Source organism: Hyla sarda, chromosome 9 (assembly GCF_029499605.1).
Source record: "Hyla sarda isolate aHylSar1 chromosome 9, aHylSar1.hap1, whole genome shotgun sequence".
NCBI classification, from domain to species: domain Eukaryota; kingdom Metazoa; phylum Chordata; class Amphibia; order Anura; family Hylidae; genus Hyla; species Hyla sarda.
In genome coordinates this window covers 105,529,289-105,555,028 of record NC_079197.1, presented here as the reverse complement: position 1 = coordinate 105,555,028, position 25,740 = coordinate 105,529,289, and the positions used below count along the sequence as shown (strand labels likewise).

Genomic DNA, 25,740 nt, shown 5'->3' with positions numbered 1-25,740 from the left:
TTTGTGAAAGTAACTTGTTTTCTAACCTGAAAACATTTTGTATAATTCAACACTTTTATGAATAAAATATTGAATACTTTTGTGATAGTTAATGTTTATATATTTTTTTTCTTTTTAACACATTTGCAATATTAGGTTTAAATCAATTTAACACCCAAGCTAATAAACAAGGATAATTGTTGTAATGTTTGAAAAATGATAACGCATGAATACTTTTGATTCATGGAAACATTTTTAAACAAACAAGTCTTAACCATTTTGACTCCCACAACTAATTTCTTTAGCTCGGAGTTTGTGCGACACAATTGACTGGTGCGACACAAAAATAACCGACATGTGCAACAGAATAGTAAATAAAAGATGAGTGATATTGAAATCATTCCAGAATAAACACTCAACTCTTAGTAAATCAGAGCCATTGAGTTTTATGTGTGTATATATATATATATATATATATATATATATATATAAACACACACACACACTCCCCCTTCTTTGTACTTGAACCTGTGTTACACTTCTATAATTCATGTTTAACTTTTCAAGGATACATATGCTTGCCCTATGGTTGATAGTTTGGGAGGTTAATGAAGCATATTGACACTTTTTGTATACTCCCAACCCAATAGCTCACTGCTTTTCTGTGTTGATTATATTGATATTGAGATATCTTTCCCTTGTTGACTAATAAATGTTATGTTTTATTAGGGTTTCTAGCTTCTTAAATTAGAAATACTTGGAAACCAAGGTTACATTTTTTTTTAATAATATCTGCACTGTTTTCATCACAACTAATATCTACAGTTTTAAGAGTAACAAAAGTAAGTTAACATATTAACATACATTAATATTTTAGCCAAAAAGATTATGGTTTACATGGTGAAAATACATTGGTGCCGCCAGCACCACAGCCATATGCAAAGGTAGGTCAATCTGACTTATTCAGTGTTATACTCAGCTAGATCTCCATCTGAAAAAGCAATATACACTCAAACCATGGGGGTCTGGATATGGAGTCACACTCAAAATCAAAGTGGAAAACCACTCTACGGGCTGATCCAACTTTGATGTTAAAACAAGTCAAAATGAGGTTCAGTAGGGTGTGTGGCCTCCACGTTCCTGTATGACCTCCCAACAACGCCTGGGCATGCTCCTGGACAGTCTGTGGTGCAACGTGGCATTGGAGGATGGAGTGAAACATGATGTCCCAGATGTGCTCAATCGGATTCAGGTCTGGGGAACGGGCGGGCCAGTCCATAGCATCAATGCCTTCCTCTTGCAGGAACTGTCGATACACTCCAGCCACATGAAGTCTAGAATTGTCTTGCATTAGGAGGAACCCAGGGACAACCACACCAGCATATGGTCTTACAAGGGGTCTAAGGATCACATCTTGGTACCTAATGGCAGTCAGGTTAACTCTGGCAAGCACATGGAGGGCTGCGAGGCCCCCCAAAGAAATGCCACCCTACACCATTACTGGCCCACCGCCAAACCGGTCATGCTGGGGGATGTTGCAGGCAGCACAACATTCTCCACAGCGTCTCCAGAGTCTGTCATGCCTGTCACATGTGCTCAGTGTGAACCTGCTTACATCTGTGAAGAGCACAGGGCACCAGTGACTAATTTGCCAATCTTGGTGTTCTCTGGCAAATGCCAAATGTCCTGCACTGTGTTGGGATGTAAGCACAACCCCCACCTGTGACATCGGGTCCTCATACCACCCTTATGGAGTCTGTTTGAGTGGAGTGGACACATGCACATTTGTGGCCTGCTGGAGGTCATTTTGCAGGGCTCTGGCAGTGCTCCTCCTGCTCCTCTTTGTACAAAGGCAGAGGTAGTGGTCCTGCTGCTGGGTTGTTGTCCTCCTACGGCCTCCTCCATGTCTCCTGATGTACTGGCCTATCTCCTGGTAGCGCCTCCATGCTTCTCCATGTTCTGGACACTTTTCTGACAAACACAGCAAACCTTCTTGCCACAGCTTGCATTTATGTCCCATCCTGGATGAGCTGCACTACATGAGCCACTTGTGTGGGTTGTAGACTCTGTCTCATGCTACCACTAGAGGTAAAGCTCCGCTAGCATTCAAAAGTGACCAAAACATCAGCCAGGAAGCATAGGAACTGAGAAGTGGTCTGTGGTCACAGCCTGCAGAACCACTCTTTTATTGGGGGTGTCTTGCTAATTGCCTTTAATTTCCACCTGTTGTCTGTTCCATTTGCACAACAGCATGTGAAATTGATTGTCAATCAGTGTTGCTTCCTGAGTGGACAGTGTGATTTCACAGAAGTGTGATTGACTTGGAGTTACATTGTGTTGTTTAAGTGTTCCCTTTATTTATTTATTTTTGAGCAGTGTACTTTAGCACTTTTTAAAATGGTAACACTGTATTAATGTTTTTTTTTTTGTTTTTTTTTTTTCAATGAGTTGGCGATCCATGTCTACTTCCAAATTAGCATACAGTCTACCCGGATATCTGAGGGTATGCTTATAAATTGTAACTTTATGCAGTTTTCAAAGTCAATAAGGCACAATAGCTTAAAATGTCTCCAGAGCAAACTGTTCTCCTTGAAAATGAATTGTTCTGAGGCAGGAGGACAATATTTTTTATGGTGACAACCTCCATCTTTAGTTTGTGTATACCATACTTGCAATTAGTTGATATTTAATCCTGTGGCACTTAAATAAATCTACACGAGCAATGACTTTGCTTAGCAAACTAAAGTCAAGTAAGAATAGATGACCCATACCGCAACTACTTACCTGACCCATCTATAAACTCTCATTGCAGTCAACCTACTGTAAAGGATCATTGTAGTGTGTAATATAGTATGTATATTTGTTATTAAAAGATGGAATTAAAACTGTACAGAATAAAAGACCAGAGAACCCCTAAAGTAGTTTAATCATTCAGCCTCGACTTGGTGCATTGACCTTTTGTCCATTGGTTGACTTTAGCCTCAACAGGGAATCCGTATATAAAACTGCCAAATGACGTTTAGTTTACTGCACAACTCTGCAGTCCTAGCCTATACACTAATGTTAAGCAACTGTGGTTCAACCATCTTTACTGCACCAGCATGAAAATAGTACTTAAAGGGGTACTCCGTCCCTAGACATCTTATCCCCTATCCAAAGGATAGGGGATAAGATGTCTGATCGCGGGGACCCCTGCGATCTCCCTACTGCACCCGGCATTTGTTTAGAGCATAGGGTTCAGCGGCAGAGGCTCGTGACGTCATGGCCACACCCCGCTCGTAACATCATGACCACGCCCCCTCAATGCAAGTCTATGGGAGGGGGCTTGATGGCCATTACGCCCACTCCCATAGATTTGCATTGAAGGGGTGTGGTCGTGACATCATGAGCAGGGCATGACCGTGACATCATGAGCCTCCGTCCCGCATCGCCAGTCATCCGGCATACAGCGACATTTGCTCCGTGCACCGGATGTCAGGTGTGCCTCTGGGGTGCCGCAGCCGAGATCACGGGGTTCCCCAGCAAGGGGACCCCCACGATCAGACATCTTATACCCTATTAAGATGTCTAGGGGCAGAGTACACCTTTAAAGCACGTAATGTCCAATAGCTGCAGTATGCATTGGAGGCCCCATGGAGCAAAAGAGCATAAGGTCGCCCCATGGAGCAAAAGAGTTAAGACCGTTTCTGAACAGACTGCCTCTACGATTTACCACAAAACATTTTCACATAAATGATAGTAAATGTGTCAGGCTACTGAAAAAGTCATGACGTCTCCTGCCAAGCCCCATCTACTTTTTTGCAAAAGCAGCATAAAAAGTGACATTTGTGCAAATAGACATGCAACAAAACTTTTTGTTTGTTTTTTCCACCAGAAAAAAAACTGTCTATACAACAGTACTAAGAAACAACCAAAGCAAACTACCTCATCTTAAATGTTTGCACTTTTATATACTGTGGAGGATAACAGTTAAGAAGTAACAACTGAGAGGTCAACCGTAAGGCCAAAGTAGAATATAGTCTTATGTTGAGGTCCAAGACCTATCAGTGAAGGCACAGAGGAGCCCAGCCCTGCAATAAAGTAAATTACGCTATTATTGAGCCTCCTTCTTTCCAGGTGATAAATAGTAGGTGACTCACTGAATCACCGCTTCGTGTTTATAAAGCAGAACTGACACTCTCATAGCTACTTCTCAACATGCAATTGATTTTATAATGGTAAATCCTCAAGAGCATATTATTTAAGGAGAATGAAGGATTTTCCATTCAATAGGACATAATAAATGAGAATCAAGGACTTAATCACAATCGGTTCCCAGTCTCACTGGAGAATATTAGGAAGGTTCTGTGGAACAGCTTCCACCTACACATTTAATTTGAATTGTTTCAATGGAAATAAAGCTATTACCTGACTGCACAAGGACCAACCAATGCGGTACTTTGGTGCAGCGCAGATCGGGTACATTTTTTATTTGCACAAATTTCAATGCATTCAAGTCATCTTAGATGTAGCTTCAGACCTAATATCCAATATGACCTCTAGAGGACTAAAGGACTATTATTTGTGATTCTACCTCTTTTGTGCTATAAGCAGTAAAACCATATACTTAAGGGGGTACTCCGGTGAAAACTTTTTTTTTATTTATTTATTTTTTTTTTAAATCAACTGGTACCAGAAAGTTAAACAGATTTGTAAATTACTTCTATTAAAAAATCTTAATCCTTCCTGTACTTATTAGCTGCCGAATACTACAGTGGAAATTCTTTTCCGTTTGAAACACAGAGCTGTCTGCTGACATCATGAGCACAGTGCTCTCTGCTGACATCTCTGTCCATTTTAGGAACTGTCCAGACTAGGAGAAAATCCCCATAGCAAACATATGCTGTTCTGGACAGTTCCTAAAATGGACAGAGATGTCAGCAGAGAGCACTGTGCTCATGATGTCAGCAGACAGCTCTGTGTTTCAAAAAGAAAATAATTTCCGCTATAGTATTCAGCAGCTAATAAGTACAAGAAGGATTAAGATTTTTTTAATAGAAGTAATTTACAAATCTTAGAGAGAGTAATTACTGCATGCACCATTCCAGCCAGTCATATACACACTTGAGTCCAGGATCATCCGAGACCACCCATCCACGGTAGCACTGCCGGTGCATGCCTCAAATAGACACAGTCCATAAAACAATTTCAATGGATAGAGAATAGCAGGCGGCACTCCAGGTTCTTGTGCAATAAAACCGCTTATTTATTTGCTCGATTAGCAGGTTACAGCAGAGAGGAACACACCAACAGTTTCACGTCAACTAGAACGCTTTCTCAGGGTAATGTGGGTAAAGGGGAACTCCCTAATTAACCCATCCAGCACCAAGTAGACACACCCATTAAACACATATGTGTGAACTGCAACCCAAATGAATGAGTCGCAGTTCACACTGGAATATTCATATATTATAACATATATTAACCATACACATATAAATATACAAAAGTACAAAAAATACATAGAACCCCCTCAGAAGATACAAAAATAGATACAAACATGATTATTACAATAGTAAAATCTTACAAAAAAGAGGATAGATCATTCCTATCATTTAGACCTGTACAACCTGTAGCATTAGTGCGTATAATCCAGGTTGCCTCAGCCTGAAGCAACCTGTTGTATACGTTGTAGTCCTGCGAATCTTATATTCTTAAGGTCCCCTGCATGGTGACCGTTCATATGAGAAATGAACCTGGGGCATCCTTTTCCTGTCCGCAAGGAATATAAATGTTTGCGGAATCTGTGGAAGACCGGACGGATGGTTTTATCGATATAAAATTTCAAGCATGGGCATATAATTACGTACACAATAAAATCTGAACGGCATGTTATAAAATCAGAGACGATGTGTTTGACTGGTCCTAACTGTAATACTTTTGAGGTTTCCATGTGTGTGTGCAATATGGGCAACTACCGCAGCGGAAGTTGCCTTTAGGCAACCCCTGTTGTAGCCATGAACAACAGAATGATTATTATAAAATTATTTGGACGACACATTTCCAAGGTAAACATATGTCTTCTTCAGGTATAGACACAGTAACAGTGTACAAAAGCCAGTATATATAAGTATACACATGGGTTTGACCTGGAAGTGGTCACAGGCTTCCATGAAACAGTTTATAAATAACATTAATATATAGAAGAAACATGTAAAGAGTACCTGTCATCAAACCATATTTTCTAAACTAACTCAGATTATATTCATAAGTACTCCTAACTCCCCTCCTGCCCTTTGTTCTGAGTTTTAAAAGCTGTGTATCATACCTTTCCCCTTGCTCACAGTGTGAGCTCCCTGCAGGAGAAAGTGGGTGTTCCAAGCAGGCGTGACATCACTGAAGCCTGTGAGAGCTGTGCCTTACCCCGTATGCACTTCCTGAGTTTGGTCTACTGCCAGACGGGAGAAGACCAAGCTAACTGTTTGACTTGCAGCAGAGAACAGAACAGAGCCACCTAGTGGCCGCTTTTTCAATCACATTAAAAACATATAAAGGTTGAGAATTTTAAAGGGGTTCTCCGGTGCTTAGACATCTTATCCCCTATCCAAAGGATAGGGGATAAGATGCCTGATATCAGGAGTCCCGCCGCTGGGGACCCCCGTGATCTTCACGCCCCCTCCCGTAGGCTTGCATTGAGGGGTGGAGCATGACATCACACGGGGGCGTGACTTCACACGCCGCCCGCCCAGTAGTCGCCGGTAATCAGTCCCGGAGCGAACACGCTCCGGGGACTGATTACAAACGGGGTGTCGTGTGCAAGATCACGGGGGTCCCCAGCGGCGGGACTCCCGTGATCAGGCATCTTATCCACTATCCTTTGGATAGGGGATAAGATGTCTAAGCACCGGAGTACCCCTTTAACAGCACATAAATAGCAAAGTGTCTTATAATTACATAAGGAACAATATATTAAAAGTTTAGTTTGGTGACAGATACTCTTTAATGTATACAGTTACATAGTTACATAGTTAGTACGGTCGAAAAAAGACATATATCCATCAAGTTCAACCAGGGAATTAAAGGGTAGGGGTGTGGCGCGATATTGGGGAAGGGATGGGATTTTATATTTCTTCATAAGCATTAATGTTATTTTGTTCCAGGAATGTATCTAATCCTGTTTTAAAGCTGTTAATTTTTCCTGCAGTAAATTATTAAATCCATCATATATCATTTGTGTTGGAAAATGTTCACTATATTTATAACAGTATAAAAATATTGATAAATAGGTAATGATATAGGGGTAAGCAAATTCTGAAGTCATTTTTATTTTTATTTTTTTGCTTTAGTATTTCATGTGCTACATATTTATGATACATTTGGAGCAGAAAACAAAAGTTGCTCTTGAGACTTTTGCGACTTTTTAAAAGTGCTTGCCACAGGCAGTTTTGTAAGCCAGGTCAGACTTGGAGTTGACTTGCAAAATTTTTGCAACATTCACACATCACATATTCGTTACCAGTGCAAAGTGAAAACTGAAAGTTGCTTAGGTAAGGCTCTTTGCAACTTTATGCCTACCCATAAAAGTCACAAATAAAAATGCTTAGGTGCACATGCAACTTTTTGTGCGCCCAGAGTAAGCAAAAAGGCTATAAATACCATAAATGTCCCCCATAGTGTATAACAATAGAATAATAAAAACTAATAAAAGAAAAGCTGTGGGGGTAAGGAAAACCACGGGATGCCCACCGTTAGGGATGGAGAGGTGATAGTAGTCGTGATTGAATTTGTGGGAGCTGCTGTGATGTAGCAGCCATACTACTGGGAAATCAGCAAGCAAAATATAATGAAAGATATGTTGACTTTAATGGCCCAAATGTAGATAGCTAGTGACTGCGTCTGGGTCATGGTATACTAAGTTTTTGAATCCAAGTGTCCTATATGCCCTTCTAATCTACCTTTACCAGGTGCAATATCTACAAAATTATTTTCTTATTGCATTTGTCAATAGGGCTTTAACCTGTTTACATCTGCTTCAGGTAACTTCATTTATTTATTTATTTATTTTAAATCACTTACCCGTTACATATGAAAGTGTTCTATCAAACTGTGCTCAATGAAGCATTATGGTCGGCTTTAATGATCAGATTAGTTTGACAGAACATGTGTTCTTCTGAAGTCTAATATGTAGCCTTAGTCAGACTTTATGTAAGTCATTATCCACGCCACAGAAAATTATTCAGACACATAATTACTATGAACTAATCTAATTTGTACATGTTCATCCCACTCATTGACAAGTAATTACAAGGAAACATGTAACTTCTATTAGGGGAGCTACAAAATATAACTACATTTTTCTTGTTTGGAAGTGTAGCCTACCCTTACAGGATAGAGATTAAAGGGGTACTCCGGTGCTAAGACATCTTATCCCCTATCCTTTGCATAGGGGATAAGATGCCTGATCGCGGGAGTCCCGCCGCCGGGGACCCCCGGGATCTTGCATGCGGCACCCCGTTTGTAATCAGTCCCCGGACCATGTTTGTCTGATTACCGGCGACCACACAGCCGGCAGCGTGTGACGTCACGGCTCCGCCCCTCAATGCAAGCCTACGGGAGGGGGCGTGACAGCTATCACCCCCCCTCCTGTAGGCTTGCATTGAGGGGCAGAGCGTGAGGTCACACGTGTGGTCGCCCGTAATCAGACCCGGAGCGAACACGCTCCGGGGACTGATTACAAACGGGGTGCTGCGTGCAAGATCACGGGGGTCCCCAGCGGCGGGACTCCCGCGATCAGGCATCTTATCCCCTATCCTTTGGATAGGGGATAAGATGTCTAAGTACCCCTTTAAGTACAGCACTGTGGTATCTGATGCTCCCATAGACGAAACATGGAGCTTGTGTCGACCAACCACTTCATGCAGCGAACAAAGTTGGGATCCCATTTTGGAGATTGTGGGGTGTCCCAGAGGTCTAACCCCCTGTAATCATACAATTATTCCCAATCCTGAGGATATGGGATAAGTATGTAGGTTCTGGAATAGCCTTTTAGGGAAAAAAATATATACACCCATGCATATGTAAGTAGATTTATAGGTAGGTTAAAGGGGTACTCTGGCGGGAATTTTTTTTTTAAATGAACTGGTGCGAGAAAGTTAAACAGATTTGTAAATTACTTTTTTTTTTTTTTTTTTTTTTTAAATAGTATTCCTTCCAGTACTTATCATCTGCTTTATGCTCCAGAGGAAGTTCTTTTCTTTTTCTTTAAATTTATTTTCTGTCTGACCACAGTGCTCTCTGCTGACACCTCTGTCAGTCAGGAACTGTCCAGAGCAGGAGAGGTTTGCTACGGGAAATACTCATGCTCTGAACAGTTCATGACATGGACAGAGGTGTTAGCAGAGAGAACTGGGGTCAGACAGAAAGGAAATTCAAAAAGAAAATAACTTCCTCTAGAGCATACAAAAGCTGATAAGTACTGGAAGGATTGAGATTTTTTAATAGAAGTAATTTACAAATCTGTTTAGAAACATTTTTTTCCACCGGAGTAACCCTTTATGGGCACGGTCACACGGGGCGCATCTGCATCGTATTTCACGCTGCGGATTTGCCGACGGCAGTCAAAAGAGGGACTGCAGAGCAAGCTCCTGATTGCCGCCGGTAACTCTGTGTCCCCACTTGTAATGGTGGACTTCCCACTGTACAAATCCACCGCTACGAGCGGACACACAGAGCTGCCCTCTTGTGACTGCAGTTGGCGCATACGCATCGTGGAATATGCTACAGATGCGCCCTGTGTGACCCTGCCCTTAACATACTTTATATACATTGTCCATTGAATTGAACCTACTGCCCTACAGTGTTGTTCCCTTGCTATAGTTTAAAATATTAAATCAAGAAAGATCCATAGGATGTGTCAGAAATATTTGATAACTCAGCTGTTTCTGTAGCCTCCATAGACCTTCCATAGACTGGACACATGGGTTCATTAAACAGGCACCCAAACTACCAGAGAGCCAACTATTAATAGTTATACATGATGCTCAGATTAGTAATTATAATGAACATTTAGAGAGAGTTATCAAAACCTTTGCAAAGGAAAAGTTGACCAGTTGACCATGGAAACCAACCAGATTGCTAATTTTCTATTTCAGAGACCTTTTAAAAGTAAAAGAAGCACTCTGATTGGTTTCTATGGGCAACTGGGTTGCTAATGGCGTCCTTTGTGCAAGCATCATTGGCATGATCTGATAATGACACATAGGGGTCTAAGGATAAATCATGTAGCTTAATTCATTTCTTTTTTTTATTCAAGGTCCAAGCTAACATCAAATATTACATTGTACATAAAAACAAGAATTCTCTCAAAAAGATTGTAATAACTATTTTTATTCTCAAAACCTCAAATATTGCTTAGCTTTTTTGTGGAAATGCTGCTTGGAAAATAGTTATCTACTGTAGTTTCCTTTCCAGTACATTTTGTTCTGGCTTTGGTCCAGGTTTATTATGTCTTCTTACCAGCCTATTAGAGGTACCTGTCATCTAGATTATACTGAAGAATCAATGAAGGCTGAAGGGGTTAGAGATAATAAAATGATAAAATGCAGTCCCCAAGAATGATCCTGCTTCTTAGATCAATGCAGCTTGCTGGAGACTAGAGTAAACATGTTCTGTGGTGTCACATACCGATCCAGCAAATATACAGGGTTACAAAGGAGAATAGGAGGAAGCAGTTGGAATTTATATTTGATATATTCTTAGCAAGCAAGATAGAAATAAAGAAATCAAGGGTATGTCATGTACAGGGGTCCCTCAACATACGATGGTAATCCGTTCCAAATGGACCATCGTTTGTTGAAACCATCGTATGTTGAGGGATCCGTGCAATGTAAAGTATAGGACAGTGGTCTACAACCTGCGGACCTCCAGATGTTGCAAAACTACAACACCCAGCATGCCCGGACAGCCAACGGCTGTCCGGGCATGCTGTGAGTTGTAGTTTTGCAACATCTGGAGGTCCGCAGGTTGAAGACCACTGGTATTGGACGTTATACTCACGTGTCCCTGCCGCTCCGGACCGTCACTGCTCCTCACCGCTGCCCTGGATGTCGCCTTCCATCGCTGTCGCCGAGTCCCTGGGGTGTCACCGACGCTCCGGCAAGGCCTCTGCTTCCCCGACATCCTCGCTCTCCGTCCTATTGGATGACGGCCCGACGTGCGCAGCGACGTGATGACGACGATGGAGAGCGCCGACGATGCAGGGGATCCCAAAGAGGACGAGCCGAAGCCCCGAGGACATGTAAGTGATCGTCAGCGGACCACACGGGGCACCATAATCGGCTATCCGGTGGCAGCTGAAGCAATCAGCGCTGCCGGATAGCCATTTATGCGATGGCCCCGACAAACAAAAGCATCGTATGTTGATGCTGCCTTCAACATGCGATGGCCTCTGAGAGGCCATCGTATGTTGAAATGATCGTATGTCGGGGCCATCGTAGGTCGGGGGGTCACTGTATTAGCATTAGATTTAGCACTAAACATTAAGTCTCTACTGTAAAATATATCATTTGTGTACTGTTTCTGTATGTCTCCTATAGGCTCTTTAATAGTATACAGTGACCCCCTGACCTACGATGGCCCCGACATACGATAATTTCCACATGCGACGGCCTCTCAGACGCCATCGCATGTTGAAGGCAGCATCAACATACAATGCTTTTGTATGTCGGGGCCATTGCATAAACGGCTATCCGGCAGCGCAGACTGCTTCAGCTGCTGCCGGATAGCCCTGTGTGCTCCGGTGATGGTCTCCTACATGTCCTCGGGGCTCCGGAATCGTCATCTTCATGATCCCCTCCATCGCCGGCGCTTTTCTTTGACGTCATCACGTCGCACACACGCCGTCCGGTCATCCAATAAGAGGGGCGTGCGTGCGTAGTGACGTGATGACGGCGACGGAGAGCGAGGATCCCGGGGAAGCAGAGACATTCCGGAGCATCGGGGACATCGCGGGGACGCGGCGGCAGCTATGGAGGGCGACATCCAGGGCAGCGGTGACGGGTCCGGAGCGGCAGGGACAGGTGAGTACAGCTTCCTATACTTTATATTGCAGGGATCTCTCAAAATACGATGGTTACAACAAACGATGGTTCCTTTGGAACGGATTACCATTGTATGTTGAGGGACCACTGTAATCTGATTGCATAATATTTGCATAATAATTGCATAATCTGAGAAGGAAAAAATCATGGCATGTTTCATCAGGCTCCATATGTACTGCTTCTACAAGAGAAATTGACCATACATATGTAACCAAACTGAGACTTAATGGCAATGCATAGACTGCATGCAGCACCGGAGATACAGCCGCAAGGTAGTGTTAAACTCTAGGAAAAACTTGTAATCCAGAGAGTATGGAAATTTGGATAAAAAAAATCCACCTTTAGTTCTGCAGGATAGGGGATAAATGTCTGATTGCTGGGGCTCTGACCGCTGGGACCACTCGCGATCTCCCGTACAGGGCCCCCCACTCGGCCCTGGCTCTGCTAGAGCGAGTTTTCATATACATCCTCCCATAGAGATGAATGAAGAGGGTATGTTTCCACCAGCTGACGTGCTGGGTGCAAAATGTCATTTCCTTAACCTATTCAGGACCCATGACGTATGCATACGTCATCACACCCTGGGTCTTAACCCCTTCAGGACGGAGCCCATTTTGGCCTTAAGGACCGGAGCGTTTTTTGCACATCTGACCACTGTCACTTTAAACATTAATAACTCTGGAATGCTTTTAGTTATCATTCTGATTCCGAGATTTTTTTTTCGTGACATATTATACTTTAACATAGTGGTAAATTTTTGTCGATACTTGCATCCTCTCTTGGTGAAAAATCCGTAAATTTGATGAAAAATTTGAAAATTTTGCATTTTTCTAACTTTGAAGCTCTCTGCTTGTAAGGAAAATGGATATTACGAATACATTTTTTTTGGTTCACATATACAATATGTCTACTTTATGTTTGCATCATAAAATTGACAAGTTTTTACTTTTGGAAGACACCAGAGGGCTTCAACGGTCAGCAGCAATTTTACGATTTTTCACAAAATTTTCAAACTCAGTATTTTTCAGGGACCAGTTCAGGTTTGAAGTGGATTTGAAGGGTCTTCATATTATAAATACCCCATAAATGACCCCATTATAAAAACTACACCCCCCAAAGTATTCAAAATGACATTCAGTCAGCGGTTTAACCCTTTAGATGTTTCACACGAATAGCAGCAAAGTGAAGGAGAAAATTCATAATCTTCATTTTTTACACTCACATGTTCTTGTAGACCCAATTTTTGAATTTTTAAAAGGGGTAAAAGGACAAAATTTTTACTTGTATTTGTAGCCCAATTTCTCTCGAGTAAGGACATACCTCATATGTCTATGTAAAGTGTTCGGCGGGCGCAGTAGAGGGCTCAGAAGGGAAGGAGCGACAAGGGGATTTTGGAGAGTACGTTTTTCTGAAATGGTTTTTGGGGGGCATGTTACCTTTAGGAAGCCCTTATGGTGCCAGAACAGCAAAAAAAAAACACATGGCATACCATTTTGGAAACTAGACCCCTCGGGGAATGTAACATGGGATAAAGTGAACCTTAATACCCCACAGGTGTTTCACGACTTTTGCAAATGTAAAAAAAAAAAAAAAATTTTTACCTAAAATGCTTGTTTTCCCCAAAAAAATTTATTTTTAAAAAGGGTAATAGTAGAAAATACCCCTAAAAATTTGAAGCCCAATTTCTCCCGATTCAGAAAACACCCCATATGGGGGTGAAAAGTGCTCTGCTGGCGCACTACAGGTCTCGGAAGAGAAGGAGTCACATTTGGCTTTTTGAACGCAAATTTTTCTCTGGGGGCATGCCGCATTTAGGAAGCCCCTATGGTGCCAGGACAGCAAAAAAAAACCCACATGGCATACCATTTTGGAAACTAGACCCCTCGGGGAATGTAACAAGGGGTTAAGTGAACCTTTATACCCCACAGGTTTTTCACGACTTTTGCATATGTAACAAAAAAATTTTTTTTTTACCTAAAATGCTTGTTTTCCCAAAAATTTTACATTTTTAAAAAGGGTAAAAGCAGAAAATACCCCCCAAAATTTGTAACACAATTTCTCCCGAGTACGGCGATACCCCATATGTGACCCTTAACTGTTGCCTTGAAATACGACAGGGCTCCAAAGTGAGAGCGCCATGCGCATTTGAGGCCTAAATTAGGGATTGCATAGGGGTGGACATAGGGGTATTCTACGCCAGTGATTCCCAAACAGGGTGCCTCCAGCTGTTGCAAAACTCCCAGCATGCCTGGACAGTCAACGGCTCTCCGACAATACTGGGAGTTGTTTTGCAACAGCTGGAGGCTCCGTTCTGGAAACAGTGGCGTACCAGACGTTTTTCATTTTTATTGGGGAGGGGAGGGGGGCTGTATAGGGGTATGTGTATACGTAGTGTTTTTTACTTTTTATTTTATTTTTTGTGGTAGTGTAGTGTAGTGTTTTTAGGGTACAGTCGCACGGGCGGGGGTTCACAGTAGTTTCTCGCTGGCAATTTGAGCTGCAGCAGAAAGTTTGCGGCAGCTCAAATTTGCAGCCAGATACTTACTGTAATCCTCCGCCCATGTGAGTGTACCCTGTACGTTCACATTGGGGGGGACATCCAGCTGTTGCATAACAACAACTCCCAGCATGCCCGTTGGCTGTCGGTGACTGCTGAGAGTTGCAGTTTTGCAACAACTGTAGGCACACTGGTTATGTATCACTGAGTTTGTGACCTAACTCAGTGTTTCACAACCAGTGTGCCTCCAGCTGTTGCAAAACTACAACTCCCAGCATGTACGGTGCATGGTGTACGGTGACTGCTGAGAGTTGTAGTTTGCAACAGCTGGAGGCACACCGGTCGTGAAACACTGAGTTAGGTAAAAAAAAACTCTAGAGTTTCACAACCAGTGTGCCTTCAGCTGTTGCAAAACTACAACTCTCAGCAGTCACCGACAGCCAACGGGCATGCTGGGAGTTGTAGTTATGCAACCAGCAGATGCACCACTACAACTCCCAGCATGCACTTTAGCTGTTTGTGCAAGCTGGGAGTTGTAGTTATACAACAGCTGAAGGTACACTTTTCCATAGAAAGAATGTGCCTCCAGCTGTTGCAAAACCATAAGTCCCAGCATGCCCATAAGGGAATGCTGGGAGTTGTGGTGGTCTGCCTCCTGCTGTTGCATAACTACAGCTCCCAGCATGCCCTTTTTGCATGCTGGGAGCTGTTGCTAAGCAACAGCAGGAGGCTGTCACTCACCTCCAACGATCCAGACGCTGCAGGTCAGTCCCTCGTCGTCGCCGCCGCAGCTGCTCCTGGGGCCCCGATCCCAACAGGGGCGCCGGGGATCGGGGTCCCCAGCACCCGGGGTGCACGTCCCGCACCCGCTCATGTCCTCCGGAAGAGGGGCGGAGCGGATGCAGGAGTGACACCCGCAGCAGGCGCCCTTATTGGTCGGCCGGTAATCCGGCCGACGAATCAGGGCGATCGTGAGGTGGCACCAGTGCCACCTCACCCCTGCAGGCTCTGGCTGTTCGGGGCCGTCAGAGACGGCCCCGAACAGCCAGTAATTCCGGGTCATCGGGTCACTGGAGACCCGATTGACCCGGAATCGCCGCAGATCGCTGGACTGAATTGTCCAGCGATCTGCGGCGATCGCCGACATGGGGGGGCATAATGACCCCCCTGGGCGATATGCCGGGATGCCTGCTGAACGATTTCAGCAGGCATCCGGCTCCGGTCCCCAACCGGCTAGCGGTGGGGGCCGGAATTCCCACGGGCGTATGGATACGCCCTCGGTCCTTAAGGACTCGGGATGCAGGGCGTATCCATACGCCCTATGTCCTGAAGAGGTTAAGGACCCATGACGTGTGCATACGTCATGTCTTTTCCTGGTCTCCGCCGCTCACCCGGCGGAGATCGGAAGCTGATCCCTGCTGAAATCCTTCAGCAGGGATCCAGGGCAAACGCCGAGGGGGGCCATGTAGGGAAATCGCCCTTGCTATGTGCGGCGATACCGGGCTGATCGGGTCTCTGGGACCCGACCGCCCGGTAATTTCGCATGATCCCGGCTGTCACAGACAGCCAGGACCATGCTGAAGACTAGGAGCGAGGTGGCAAGCCTGCCACCTCCTCCGATCCCCTGCGATCTGTCGGTTAGTTAACCGACCAATCGCAGGGGGGAGGGGCGGTTACTTCCTCCCGCCCTGCCCGGCCCCTTGAAGTCCGGAGAGGACGGGAGGAAGACCGGAGGATGCGGCGGGGGACGGGGGAGTGCTGGGGACCGGCCCCGGTACTTACCTCGTCCCTGAAGACCCGGATCCCGGCGAGGAAGATGGCGGCGGCGGCGACAGGTGAGTAGATCTTCAGCCGCGGTCGGGCCCTTTACAGCAATGCACGTCGCCGTAAAGCGACATGCATTGCTGTATTGGGACCCTATATACTACAACTCCCAGCATGCCCAGACAGCCCTTGGCATCTGGGCATGCTGGGAGTTGCAGTTTTGCAACATCTGGAGGTCCACAGTTTGGAGACCACTGTGCCCTTCCAGATGTTACAAAACTACACATTCTCAGCATGCCCTTACTATCCAGGCATACTGGGAGTTGTAGTTTTGCAACATCTGGAAGGGCACAGATTGGGAACCACTGTATTAGTGGTCTGCAAACTGTAGTCCTCCAGATGTTGCAAACTACAACTCCAAGCATGCTGGGAGTTGTAGTTCGGCAACATCTGGCTCTAAAGATGTTGCCGAACTACTACTCCCAGCATGCCTGAGAATGTTTGGGAGTTGTGGTTTTGCAACAACAGGAGGCACACTGGTTGGGAAACATTGTCTGTTTCCTAACTCAGTGTTTCCCAACCCGTGTGCCTCCAGCTGTTGCAAAACTATAACTACCAGCATGCACTGATAGACTGTGCATGCTGGGAGTTGTAGTTTTGCAACAGCTGGAGGTCCCCCCCCTTGTGAATGTACAGGGTACATTCACATGGGCAGGGGGCTTACAGTGAGTATCAGGCTACAAGTTCGCGATGCAGCAAATTTTGTGCGGCAGCTCAAACTCGCAGCGGGAAAATCGCTGTAACCCCCCCTGCCCGTGTGACTGTACCCTAAAAACACTACACTACACTAACACAAAATAAAAAGTAAAAAACACTACATATACACATACCCCTACACAGCCCCCCTCCCCTCCCCAATAAAAATGAAAAACGTCTGGTACGCCACTGTTTTCAAAATGGAGCCTCCAGCTGTTGCAAAACAACAACTCCCAGTATTGCCGGACAGCCGTTGACTGTCCAAGCATGCTGGGAGTTTTGCAACAGCTGGAGGCACCCTGTTTGGGAATCACTGGCATAGAATACCCCTATGTCCACCCCAATGCAAATCCCTAATTCAGGCCTCAAATGAGCATGGCGCTCTCACTTCGGAGCCCTGTCGTATTTCAAAGCAACAGTTTAGGGCCACATATGGGGTATCGCCGTACTTGGGAGAAATTGCCTTACACATTTTGGGGGGCTTTTTCTCCTTTCACCCCTTATGAAAAGGTGAAATTGGGGTCTACACCAGCATGTTAGTGTAAAAAAATAAATTTTTTACACTAACATGCTGGTGTTGCCCTATACTTTTCATTTTGACAAGAGGTAAAAGGGAAAAAAGCCCCCCAAAATTTGTAATGCAACTTCTCCCGACTACGGAGATACCCCATATGTGGGCGCAAAGTGCTCTGGGGGCGCACAACAAGGCTCAGAAGGGAGAGTGCACCATGTACATTTGAGGTGATTGCACAGGGGTGGCTGATTGTTACAGCGGTTTTGACAAACGCAAAAAAAAAAAAACACATGTGACCCCATTTCGGAAACTACACCCCTCACGGAATGTAATGAGGGGTGCAGTGAGAATTTACATCCCACTGGTGTCTGACAGATCTTTGGAACAGTGGGCTGCGCAAATTAAAAATTTTGTACAGCCCACTGTTCCAAAGATCTGACAGACACCAGTGGGGGGTAAATGCTCACTGTACCTCTTGTTACGTTCCTCAAGGGGTCTAGTTTCCAAAATGGTATGCCATGTGGGGGTTATTTTGCTGTTCTGGCACCATTGGGGCTTCCTAAATGCGACAAGCCCCCCGAGCAAAATTTGCTCTCAAAAAGCCAAATATGACTCCTTCTCTTCTGAGCATTGTAGTTCGCCCGTAGTGCGCTTCAGGTCAACTTATGGGGTACCTCCATACACGGAAGAGATGGGGTTACAAATTTTGGGGGGTATTTTCTGCTATTAACCCTTGCAAAAATGTGAAATTTGGGGGGGAAACACACATTTTAGTGAATTTTTTTTATTTTTTTTACGTATGCAAAAGTCGTGAAACACCTGTGGGGTATTAAGGCTCACTTTATTCCTTGTTTTGTTCCTCAAGGGGTCTAGTTTCCAAAATGGTATGGCATGTGGGTATTTTTTGCTGTCCTGGCACCATAGGGGCTTCCTAAATGCGACATGCCCCCGAGCAAAATTTGCTCTCAAAAAGCCAAATATGACTCCTTCTCTTCTGAGCATTGTAGTTCGCCCATAGTGCACTTCATGTCAACTTATGGGGTACCTCCATACTCAGAAGAGATGGGGTTACAAATTTCGGGGGCTATTTTCTGCTATTAACCCTTGCAAAAATGTGACATTTTTAAAAAAAATTTTTACATATGCAAAAGTCGTGAAACACCTGTGGGGTATTAAGTCTCACTTTATTCCTTGTTACGTTCCTCAAGGGGTCTAGTTTCCAAAATGGTATGCCATGTGTTTTTTTTAAATGCAACATGCCCCCCAAAAAACATTTCAGAAAAACGTACGCTCCAAAATCCCCTTGTCGCTCCTTCCCTTCTGAGCCCTCTACTGTGCCCGCCGAACACTTTACATAGACATATGAGGCATGTGCTTAGTCGAGAGAAATTGAGCTACAAATAGAAGTATACATTTTCTCCTTTTACGCCTTGTAAAAATTCAAAAATTGGGTCTACAAGAACATGCGAGTGTAAAAAATGGAAATTGTGAATTTTCTCCTTCACTTTGCTGCTATTCCTGTGAAACACCTAAAGGGTTAAAATGCTGACTGAATGTCATTTTGAATATTTTGGGGTGTGCAGTTTTTATAATGGGGTCATTTGTGGGGTATTTCTAAGATGAAGACCCTTCAAATCCACTTCAAACCTGAACTGGTCCCTGAAAAATAGTGATTTTGGAAATTTTGTGAAAAATTGGAAAATTGCTGCTGAACTTTGAAGCCCTCTGATGTCTTCCAAAAGTAAAAACTCGTCAATTTTATGATGCAAACATAAAGTAGACATATTGTATATGTGAATAAAATAAAATAATATTTGGAATATCCATTTTCATTACAAGCAGAGAGCTTCAAAGTTAGAAAAATGCAAAATTTTCAAATTTTTCATCAAATTTTGGGATTTTTCACCAAGAAAGGATGCAATTTCGACAAAATCTTACCCCTAAGTTAAAGTAGAATATGTCACGAAAAAACAATCTCGGAATCAGAATGATAACTAAAAGCATTCCAGAGTTCTTAATGTTTAAAGTGACAGTGGTCAGATGTGCAAAAAATGGCCGGGTCCTAAGGTGTAAAATGGCTGGGTCCTTAAGGGGTTAAAGGGGTGCTCCGGTGGAAAACTTTATTAATTTTTTATTTTTTTTATCAACTGGTGCCAGAAAGTTAAACAGATTTGTAAATTACTTCTATTAAAAAATCTTAATCCTTCCAGTACTTATTAGCTGCTGAATACTACATAGGAAATTATTTTCTTTTTGGAACACAGAGCTATCTGCTGACATCATGAACACAGTGCTCTCTGCTGACATCTCTGTCCATTTTAGGAACTGTCCAGAGCAGCATATGTTTTCTTTGGGGATTTTCTTCTACTCTGGACAGTTCTTAAAATGGCCAGAGATGTCAACAGAGAGCACTGTGCTCGTGATGTCCGCAGAGTGCTCTGTGTTCTAAAAAGAAAATAATTCACTCTGTAGCTAATAAGTACTGGAAGGATTAAGATTTTTTTATAGAAATTTTTTACAAATCTGTTTAACTTTCTGTCACCAGTTGATAAAAAAAAAACAAAAAAAAAACAAAAAGTTTTCCACCAGAGTACCCCTTTAAATAAAGTTTTAAAAACATATTTCCATCTTATATTTTGAGAAAAATTAAGAAATCCTACCTGGAGTTTAAAAATGTGTTAGCCATTTTTTACATATATGTAAATACAGCATGTTTAGTTTATGGTATTCACATTAAGGCTTTAGTACAATAGGTATACAACTGCCTTATTTAACATAGGTATAAAACTGTATTATTTAACTCATAAGGGGGAGATTTATCAAAATCTGTCCAGAGGAAAAGTTGCTGTGTTGTCCATAGCAACCAATCAGATCGCTTCTTTCATTTTTGAAGAGGCCTTTGAAAAATGAAAGAAGCAATCTGATTGGTTGCTATGGGCAACACCACAACTTTTCCTTTGCACAGGTTTTGGATAAATCTCCCCCATAATTTGTACTTTATAATGTGTGTAATTTTTTTTACTTTATGCTATTTACTTGCTGTTTCATTAACATTTAATATTCTGGACATTTCTGCATGTAGGGTTGGCTATTGGGAGGTGGATTTAATACAGTGGCCACTCATATGTGTGTGTGTGTATATATATATATATATATATATATATATATATATATATATATATATACACACATACACACACACAAACAAAAATACAGGGGCTCAGTAATTGGCAGTAGTGATGTATTGTAATTCTTAGGGCATTGATGGTTCAGATTGCTCCAATATTGAGGAATAACATGATCGTATACTGTTGGAGAACACATCGTACTAAAACAGCCATTTATAAGTGCCGCTGATTTTCCTTATAGTTTGTTTAGGGATATAAATTAAGTTTAGAGAAATGGAATATAGCTTAAATATAGTTTTTATGGGGGGTCTCTAGTAAGGGTTTAAGTAAGGTAACCCTATAAAGGTTGAATTATATAGAGTTAAAGAAACACGTTATTTTTTAGTTTTGATTTTACCATTTGTGAACCAAGCCGGAGGGCTCATTAAAAACAGTAGAAAGAAAAAAGGCTGAATCATTGTGTGTGAATCAATTACATTGGCAAACACTGGCAAATTGGCAAATGTCATACGAACAACTCAGGGCTCTGGCATAGAAGAAAGATTGAAAAAGAAATGACTCGTAGGCCAAGTGCTATATTTAGAGAGCCCTGTACCAGTTCCCAACTAATGAAGCCCTTCCATACATACAAATGTGCCAGGAAAAGTGAATAAGACTTCCGAACAAGTGGCAAGACCACTATTCAGAGAGTTCCAACACTTCTACTGGTATTTCTAGACTGAGCTAGATGATTGCATACTGTGAAATAGAGACAGGTGTGCTGATTGGTACTCCATGTATTAAGAAGATATGTAGTACTTAAGAGGTGTTAGACAAAAATGCAGCATGACTTTTTCCCATTTGTCAGTATATAGAAAGAGGAGGAAAAAAAAGGGACAAATATTGGGCAAACACGTGCCGTTACATTAAGGGTATAACACAAAGTGATAGGCTTCCCTTGTGGTGTTGTACTAAGAGCACAACACTGAAAACGCCTTAGATAGAGATCTCAGTCTCTCATGGGGAGTCACCAGCATCAGTCCCGTATCCTACAGCAGTTTGGATCGGTCCTACCAATAGGAATGCTCTTCTAGGTGAAGGTGGACAGCGAAATAATACTGCCAATGACCTTTATTGCCAAAGTATACACAGACAAAGCAAATTGCTTTTGTAACCTAAGTATACAGGGAAAACGCATTTTGAGGGGATAGCACCCCTCTTCGTCAGGTCCTGACAAAGAGGGGAAGAGCATTCCTTTCTATTTTTCCCATTAATAACTTTTCATGCACTATTTTAAATTAAACCTCCTAATATTATGAAAACAAAATCAATCATTTATTGACATATAAATTAGTAAAAGGCAATTCCAAAAAAAAATTACCAAAAAGCATGGTGGAAACCAGAAAAAGAAATCCTGTTATTTGATGTATAGGTATTTTTTGTTATAGAACATGAGGAGAGATTGCAAAGGTTGAGGAGCAGTGTAATATAGGTCAGCTGTCAGGAAGCATTTGACTATGGGGTCTGAAGCACTGTGAACCTATCTATGCATGCTCCGTGATTTCGCTTTTATGATGTGAATCTCTTCAACGCAATGTTCCAATCTGAGGAGTGTAAAAATAACCACCCATCAATATAATTCTCAATCAATATCACGACCGAGCAAAGCCTCTCAGGTGTCTCATTGTGTAGCAGAGTGCAGCATAATACAACAAGCATCAAAGCAAAGTGGAGACTTGGCGACTTAGTTAAAGCAAGCCGGTTGTTATCATTTTGCCTTTTCTAAGGAAGGAATAACACTGATCAATACGTTCACTTTACAGCCACTAATTAACAGATAGCATGCTCAGATACTCTTTGTATGGAAGCTTTAAACCCACACGCAGAGCAAACTCGCATACCATTTGCACCAGCAGGAATGCTAACAATCTCAAACTACAAGTAGAGGCTTTCATGATTTCTTGTGTTCTGTATTGTTATATCTGGAATTTTCTTATCAAGGGTACTTCACTTAAAACAAAAAAGAAAGATAAAAAACAAGAGAGAAGAGAAAGAGAGAAGAGAGCGAGAGAGATAGACTGAAATCCCTTGTTATAAAATAGATAGGTAACCCTGCCTTCTATTAGACAATCCCCATAGGCTATGTTCACAGGGGCAATGCTCATGTGGACACTGCCCCGACAGCAGAACATGCTGGCACAAGGACCACTTGGAAATGCGCTGTCTCATAGATGTGATGTAATGCATTTCCATGTGGGCTCCGCAGAAAGAATAGACGTGTGCACAGCAGAGAAGAATCCTATTGATATCAATGGCACTCTGCTGCTACTGAATCTTCATTGTGTGAACATATCATCATAGTGAAGCTCTAGCTATGTCCCACAAATATAAAATCCAGAATTTGTGTGTGCTGGGCTTCAGCATACAGCAAGAGGAGCCTAGCAGATTGATATATAGTTTTAGGGCAGTGTTTTTCAAACAGTGTGTCTTGTCCTGTTGCAATTGCCATCGGTTGTCTGGGCCTGCTGGAAATTGTAGTTTAGCAACAGCTGGAGACACACTGTTTGGAAAACACTGTTTTTGGGTGCATTCACATGGGTGTATGTGTCAGCGGATCCGCAGCTGCGGATCCGCTTACAAAGGCCCCTAAAGTGCTGACCTCTTTGTGTCTGCTAATAGCGTCAATCCGCCGCTACCAGCAGACACACTGCGATGTGCGAGTTACCCTGCAGCGTACTCGCACACATCGCGGCCGCTCTCTGTGTAGCTCAGGGAGCCGGGGGAGCGGCCGCGATGTGCGAGATGTGCGGATACACTGCGACTCGCACTTCACAGTGTGTCTGCTCGTAGCGGCAGATTGCCACTATTAGCAGGCACAAAGAGGGCAGCACTTTAGGGGCCTTTGTCAGCAGATCCGCAGCTGCGGATCCGCTGACAAATACGCCCGTGTTAATGCACCCTTAAGGGGGGAATAGATGTGGGATCACTTTGCTAAGGAGTCCAGTGGGTGTTACTAATCAGTGATTGACAGCTATCTTTGTATGCATACTGACACAGGGAAAACTGTCAATCACTGAGTAGGACCGCCCACTGGAGTACTTAGCCCAAAATGAGAAAAGGTTAAAAAGAACAAAATGCAAGTTCTACTAAATATTTTTCAATACAACTGTTTATCAGCCTGTTAAGCTCTTACTGTTGTATAACTCTACAGTGGGAAATCCGCCACTACGAGCAGACACACAGAGCTACCCAATCCCTCTGTGACTGCCATTGGAGCATCTGCAGCCTGAAATACACTGCAGATGCGCCCAGTGTGACCCTGCCCTATGAGTTGTAGGAGTCCTTTCTAGCCCATTACTGTCAACTTAAAATATCCCTGATCAGCAGTTTAAATCCTTTTACCAATATAAATAAACTTGTTCGTCCTGTTTCTGAAGACAAAATCAAAAACCATCATTTCAAGTTGTTTTTGAAGCATGTGCCACAGAGTTACAACTCTAACAGTAAAGATCCCTGACCAATGTTGACTTTACATCGACATCTTTGTAGCCTCAAGTGATGACCTTTATTTCTCCTTTGCAGCAACATAATAAAATCGCTTCTATTAGTGTCTGTAAGAACCATTATATTTACATAGAGTTATCAAATCCTTCTCTTATGCACAGTTTTAAATCTTACCTGAGTTTCTTTTGGACACCAGTTTTAAATCTGCATTTACCGCCGACCAAATCAAAAAGGTTAAGAGTACAGAAGTCTTCATCTTTTACCGTCTTATCCAGACTCTGGAACACATAAAGGAGGAAATTTTGTAAATGAGCAGAATTTCAGCATCATAATGAAATAGTCTTATTGATGCATGTTAATACAATTAAGGCCTCATTCACATTTACAGAGTTTGTTCACTGCAGAAAAATAGAACCAGATGGGCTGTTGCACAACTGACACCAATGGATCCAATTGAACTTAATGTGGTAGGTTGGGTTTGTATCTGGTGGTTACTTACTTAGCAAGATTTAGTTGGACAAATAATTACAGCTTTATCTGCTCACAGGGGCATAACGTGAGTGGGTGCAGAGGTAGCAGTCATACCTGGACACAGATAGAAGAGGGGCCCCAAAGACCCCTGAGCCTGTCTTATTTTTGACACATGGCAGGTGGGAGTCATAGAACAAATTTTGCACTGGGGCCCAAGAGCATTAAGTTACGCCTCTGTTCACTCAGGTCCAGCTGTTTAAATGTACTCTGTGATGGATCACCCCAAACGGAGCTCTAATGAAGATGTGAACTTAGTCTAAGAAAGCTCAAAAGATTATACATGACAAGAGAAAAAAAAAAAGGTGCGCACCTCGTGAAGACTGCAAGGATAAAAAAAAGCAATAGGAAGTAAAATTGGCTTCTTACCGATAGATGTTATGCTAAGAGCACAACATCTTGTGAGCGTGAAAAATAATGTGTGGTCAGCCGCCTCGTGGTCTGTCCAGCTTCCAATAGTTTGGGGTGATCAGGTAATTGCAATGATAGGTGGACTGTTAGGAAAAAGAGGACTTCTAGGGGACGCTTCTCCACAATGGCCCTCATTTACTATTCTAAACCCGACTATTTTTGTCGGGTTTTTTTGGCGCATCTTTGTCTGCGCCATGTCGCAGACATCGTGCGCCAGTCTGTGACACGATGCAGCATTTTTTCCCGACGGACCCGATGCGGATTCTCCCAAACCCGAAAAAGGGGCGTAACCCGACATTTCCGAGCTTTCCCACGTATTTATAAAGGTTTCCAACCCGAATTTGTTGAATTGTTGTGGATTTTTTCCCGACAACTCAGAGGAGTTGGAAACCAAAACCTACAAAACCCAGTGCGACAAACAGGTTGCAACATAATAATAAATACCAGGGGAAAAATGCAGTCGGGTAAGAAAGCAAGATAGACTTACAACCCGATTTTCTAAGTAAATGAGGGCCAATGAGTACAGATCTGAATTTCAAGCAGAATTATAGGAAATTATTGATGATAATATGCAACGCACAGATAGCATTTCCAGCCCGAACC

At 43.0% G+C, this 25,740-nt stretch overlaps 1 protein-coding gene across 1 annotated transcript in view; it reads right to left on the bottom strand.

Moving 5' to 3' along the window:
- IL1RAPL2 (interleukin 1 receptor accessory protein like 2) overlaps positions 1 to 25,740 on the bottom strand; it is a 1,150,952-nt gene that overhangs the window by 1,055,054 nt on the left and 70,158 nt on the right. Inside the window, exon 2 of the mRNA XM_056540576.1 lies at positions 24,373 to 24,476. Coding sequence (XP_056396551.1) covers positions 24,373 to 24,454 — 82 coding nt within the window. The 5' untranslated portion in view covers positions 24,455 to 24,476. The remainder of the gene's footprint in view (positions 1 to 24,372; positions 24,477 to 25,740) is intronic.